Genomic DNA, 6000 nt, shown 5'->3' with positions numbered 1-6000 from the left:
AGAACACTCAAAACAAACTTGGAAAAGAAAACTTGGAGCTCCAATAGTCACCCAAAATCAGAGAAAAAATTTGGAAGCCATCGCAAGTTAATGAAATGGATGTCGACATCCGTTTCACACTTTTCTACAACAGATCTTGACATCCATTTCAATGTTTTTTATTTTGCTTTTTACGAATGTTGCGGCGAGGCATGCGAGGCAAATGAATCACTAAGAATCAATTTGAAGTTGGAGTGCAGAGGTTGGAGTGCAGGTGGTGACAGTGTTGGTTGGAATGCAGAGGTTGGAGTGTTGTGTTTCAATGTGTTATGTGGATGAGGTAATGTGTTGTATACGTGGTGAGAGAGTGCATCGAGTGTGGTTCTAGTGTGTGCGTGAGTGAAGTGAGGTAGTGTGTGTTGTGTGCATGGTGAGAGAGTGTAGTGAGTGAGGGAGGTGTAGTGAGTGAGGGAGGTGTAGTGAGTGAGGTGCAGTGGTGTTTGTGAGTTTGTGAGTTTGTGAGGTAGTGTGTTGTGTGCGTGAGTGAGGTGCAGTGTGCATGAGTTTGTGAGATAGTGTGTGTTGTGTGCGCGGTCAGAGAGTCCAGTGAGGTGTAGTGGTGTGCGTGAGTTTGTGAGGTGTGTGATTATATTAGTGTGTGCACTTCATTGATTGTGTTGGTTTCTTTTGGTTTGTGCTAAGGATCAATTTTTTCTCATTGCATATTTTGCTTATCTACTTGCCCTTAATTAGCTTCTTTCATGTATTAAAATATTTTCTATTTATTATAGCTCATCATGGAAGATCATCATTTTAGTTATTTGAGTTTCTTGGATTCTCAAGTTAATTGTAGTCTCATGTCAGACTTTTCTGATTTCGTTCATGATATATGCGAACAAGATTATACATCTCATTTTACAAATGATGATATCTTTCCAACACGTGAAGATTTAATTAAGTGGGTTAGAGGGAGTGCTTTTAATCTTGGATTTGTTGTTATTATTCTAAGATCAGATAAATATAATGGACAACCAGGAAGAAAGATCCATATATTATTAGGTTGTGAAAGGGGTGGAAAATATAGAAAATACAAATGTGATGCAGAACCGAGTTTATCTGGGACAAGAAAATGTGACTGCCCCTTTAGATTGAGAGGCAAACCCATCTCTCAAGGGGAGGGATGGGTGTTGAACCTAAAATGTGGTTACCATAATCATGATTTTTCATCTACTCTAGTTGGTCATCCCTATGCGGGTAGGTTAAAGTTCACTGAACACTCGTTGTTTGTTGATATGTCTAAAAGTTAAGTAAAACATGCAAATATTCTTCTCACTCTCAAAGAAAAAGATAAGTGTAATGTGACAACTTTGAAGCAAGTATATAATGTAAGATATAGGTACAAACGTTCAATAAGAGGTTCAAGGACAAAGTTACAACAATTAATGTTGATGTTGGAACATGATCACTATATCCATTTTAGTAGATGTGTTGATGCATCTGATGTGGTTAGCGATCTGTTATGGACCCATCCTAATGTTGTGAAGTTGTTAAATTCATTCAATATTGTGTTCTTAATGGATAGTACTTACAAAACCAACAAATATCGGTTGTCATTGCTTGAGATTGTTGGTGTGACCTCAACAGGATTAACTTTTTCAACTGCGTTTGCATTTTTATCTAGTGAAAAGCAAAATAATTTCACTTGGGCTTTGGAAAGGCTAAGAGGTCTGTTTATGACGTCTGAGGGTGGTCCACAAGTCATTGTAACTGACAGGGATCTAGCTCTAATGAATGTTGTTGGTATTGTCTTCCCTGAGTGTTATCAACTTCTATGTCGTTTCCATATACAAAAACATGTGCAGGCAAAGTGCAAAATGTTAGTGAATTCTGTTGATGCATGAGATGTTGTACTGCAAGCATGGGAGAATGTTATGGACTATGAAGATGAGTTAAAGTTTAACGATTGTGTTAATCGTCTTGAGCTTGTTTGCCAGCCATGGCCTGTATTCTTTGAATATGTTAATGACTCGTGGATAATTTCTTACAAGAAATACTTTGTCAAGGCGTGGATGAACAAAGTTATGCATTTAGGGAATACAACATCAAACATGTATGTTTGCATCTTCTTATTAATTAATTTTTTTAATGGTTTATATGATTCCATGTATAAATTATACTAGAGTTGAGTCTGCTCATTGGAGCCTCAAGAAAGTTCTTGGAAGTAGTATGGGAGACCTTTGTTCGTGTTGGGATGGAATTCACAATGTTATTATCTTGCAACATAACGAAATAAAGACGTCTTTTGAAAGAAGTATTAATCTGATGAGTGACTCTTACAAGGCATTGAGTTATAGAAGATTAGTGGGATATGTTTCTAGATCTGCCTTAGAACTCCTTGCTCCAGAGTTAGAAAAAGTTAAGAAAATTGGATTCGATACTAGTCGTTGTGGCTGCATTCTCAGACAGACTTATGGTCTTCCATGTGCGTGTGAATTAACACGATATGACCCTGGGATGATTCCTCTCCAAGAAATTCATGTCATGTGGACTAGGTTGAGCTTCTCACATGTGTCCTCTTCACAATTCGAAGGGCAATTATCTATTCAAAGGGAGGTTGATTTGCTGCTTAATCTTTTCAAAGAAGTTGACATTGCAGGAAAAGTAACCATCAAACATAAATTACTTGACATAGTTTGCCCTTCGATGACATCGATGTTGTCGCCAACGAGTAAAATTAAGACGAAGGGTGCACCTAAAAGTCATTGATCAAAGAAGTCAACCAAACGTGATCCGTCATATTTGAGCATGTTGACACCTTCATTGAGTCATCAAGATAAGACACATGTGTTGCAAAAATAGAAAACAAGCTGAAGACCGAAGCTGTATTTCAAGAAAAGATAGTACCCATGCTAGAACAGTTCAATCCTGTTTTTCATCCTTATATAGTGGATGTTGTAGATGTAGTGGCAGATGGTCATTGTAGGTATAGATGCATTGCTGCATTGCTGGGTATGGGTGAGGAGTCATGGCCTCTAATCAGACATGATTTATACAAAGAACTTAGTCAATGACAAGATGAATATGCAACATTAGTTTAAGGTTATGATCGTTTGGAAGAACTGAGAAAGTCTTTGCTAGTTCATTCACCATCAGGGGTATGACTTCTACATACTAATGTTCAAACTTATTTATTAAAAGTTTTTTATGATTTTGTTTGATTATAATCTAATTAATTATATACAGGCTAATCGAGACAAGTGGATGACTATACCGGACATGGGGTATGCGATTGCTAATCGATATAATGTAATCCTCGTGTGCTTGTCATTGGTTCAGAATTTGACGATATTCCCACTCCGTACATCCCCACCTATTTCGCAAAGTCAACATCGACTAATTTGTATCAGACATTTTTATGGCTCTCATTTTGTGCAGGTGTATTTTTTTTTTAAAAAAAAACTTTACTCATATGTTGACTAATTACATATTTACAAGTTTGTCTACAAGAAGGTTGTCCATTACCGATGGTGGATATCATATCATCTAGCAATTGTTACCCAAAGGCAAAGGGGTGGGCATCATTTTATAGAGATCGGATGCATGCATTCGTAGATTTACACGTAGTTGATCGTAGTTATGTAGATCTTACGGAAGACTGATATTTGTTAATTGTATTAAATATTTGACTGTTGTAGTTTATTTTAGGAAATTTCATATTGTAATGTACTTTTAAAATATACTTTTGTAATTATTTTACTAATATATAAAATACTAACTCCTCTGGCCAAGGGACGAATATATTTTGGCCTTATTGCTAACAAAATAAACGTTTCAATTTGTAATCATATATCGATGAAATAACTTAATATAAAATCCAATAAAAATTTAAATTGTAACATCAAATACAAATATAAAGTAAATCGACTATCCAGACGTAGATGGTCGTCAACCTCGAACTCTACGTCCTCCTCTAGTTTCTTCCTCTTCTGTTGCATCATGAGCTATCTGTAATAACTCATGTGTGCGATCCCAAGCAATTGTGCTCTTACAATGCATTTCATGACATTCTATCATCCGTTGAAGACCGCTGACAACGTGTTTCATGGCACCTCACGATAATACCAAGTTAATGTCAAATATTTAAGTTACTAATAATATGAACAAATAAATTTGTAACATACCAACAAACCACCAAAAGATGATGACACTGACGTCCTCTGAGTTGGTATGTCATCTGGCAAAATTTCGACGAAGTTGAGGCATAATCACAAGGTTGGGTCGGTCAGCCTCAACTCCACGTAAAATGTAAGGATGGGAGACCCTCCGAAACCACTACAAATATTCATCTGAACATGAAAAAGGAGTTGGCGCGTGGACCACCTGATCTACGACAAACTGATCGTGGTCTCTCCACCGATCATCAATAGTCGTAAAGTCCAACATGGGAAGCGAAGTCGGCGGTCGTGGAATAGGCTGCATGAAGCCAAATTGTTGTAGCACACGCTCCAGCAAATGACGGTGTACGAGGATACCAAGCCTGAGGAAGCCAGAAAACATGCCAGATACAACAAGTGGTCGACCAGCCCTATGTGCTCCATATGGGTTCCAAATCACCACATCATATGTCAAGGCATCCAATTGGACTCTAACATAAGCTATAGCAAAAGTAGCACGTCCAGTGATATAACATCTGGCACGGGGTTTGGTCTCCACATATGTATCTCGTAATTGCTTCCTTCCCAATATAGGGAAGTGCTCGTATATCCAAGCTTGTATCAAATAACATTTCATTTAACTATTCTGATAAAAAAGAAAAACAAGTAAAATATTTAACAAAATGTAATATAAAATTGTACCTGTAGAAGAGGTAGATATCCAGCTAATTGCTTTATATTGGCAAAGCTGGCATCTTCTAGCTACTCATATAAGTAGACAAGAGCAACAACTCCCCAAGCATATTTGTGGTAGGTAGGGAGATCTTTAAATAGCTTGAGGTAATGAGTACAAAACATAGGTGGCACTTTTATTAGCAAATATCGTGCACCCTACGAGGTGCAAAAGATATGCACGTGCATCAAACTCCCATAGCTCGTTATCACAACAACTATCATACAACTCTATCAACCATCTAAGTCTGACCTGTCCACCACGACTTTGATTCAACTCATTGCAAGCCATGGTCCAATCAACACCAAGAAGTGTCAACAAAATCTCAACTAAATCTTCATATTCAAGATTTTCAGTGGAGCAAAACTATCCAGTGATGGGAAGATGAAGGACCGACCAGACGTCATCTAAAGTGATGGTCATCTCACCAATTGGTAGATGAAAAGTATTAGTCTCGGGATGCCATCCCTCCACGAAACCCAATATTAATCCAACATCAGGATATTGATATAAAATATCGCATAGAGGCGATAATCCAGAAGCTACCACAAAGGGGAGAACGGAAGAGTGAAGAGGTCCTAATTTTTTCCCTTTTTTAATATGGGAGACTACTTTCACAACTCGATCCTAAGAAAAAAGCAAAATAAAACAATAAAAATACATAACAATAATAAAATAAAACATTTATAAAAAGTTCTTACTAACCTGATCATCCCATATGATCCGTGCAAAATGATCCTGGTACCGAGTCAATAAAGATGTATCAGAGGGACCACCTGGAAATCTTGCACCATCGTTATCAATCTCTTGATCCTTATCATGAGGAACATCGGAAACCTCATGCTCAGCGACATCATCCTGAACAACATCAGCCTCGTGCTGACTCCTTCTACGAGCTGAAGCAGTCAGTCTCCTCCGTGCAGCACCCTGTGTAGAACACTCGGGTGCATCGTGTGAACCGCGTCTAGATAAATTACCTCGTGTCCTAACCATATCTATAATTAAAAGTATCAAATTTTCAGTAACCAAAAATCACCAACAAACAACAATATCACTCAAATTCAAATTAACAATAACATATACTAATGCATCACGCACAATTGATATGCAATTGAAACACCAAGAAAAAATTAT

General features: G+C 37.5%; 2 protein-coding genes across 2 annotated transcripts; one reads left to right on the top strand and one right to left on the bottom strand.

Annotated features, from left to right (window-relative positions):
- Positions 1-1712: 1712 nt before the first annotated feature.
- LOC114180675 lies at positions 1713-2745 on the top strand. Its single transcript, XM_028066977.1, has 3 exons — positions 1713-1779; positions 1897-2089; positions 2160-2745. The coding sequence occupies exons 1-3, from the start codon at positions 1713-1715 to the stop codon at positions 2743-2745; spliced, it is 846 nt and encodes a 281-aa protein (XP_027922778.1).
- Positions 2746-4311: 1566 nt separating this feature from the next.
- On the bottom strand, positions 4312-5859 carry LOC114180674. The gene is made up of 5 exons (XM_028066976.1): positions 5572-5859; positions 5295-5493; positions 5119-5201; positions 4836-4895; positions 4312-4734 (listed from the first exon to the last, which is right to left on the bottom strand). Exons 1-5 carry the CDS (start codon positions 5857-5859, stop codon positions 4312-4314), a joined length of 1053 nt encoding a protein of 350 aa, XP_027922777.1.
- Between the last annotated feature and the right edge of the window lie 141 nt (positions 5860-6000).

Source organism: Vigna unguiculata, chromosome 4, assembly GCF_004118075.2.
Source record: "Vigna unguiculata cultivar IT97K-499-35 chromosome 4, ASM411807v1, whole genome shotgun sequence".
Lineage (NCBI taxonomy): Eukaryota > Viridiplantae > Streptophyta > Magnoliopsida > Fabales > Fabaceae > Vigna > Vigna unguiculata.
This window is presented reverse-complemented; position numbering and strand designations above follow the sequence as displayed.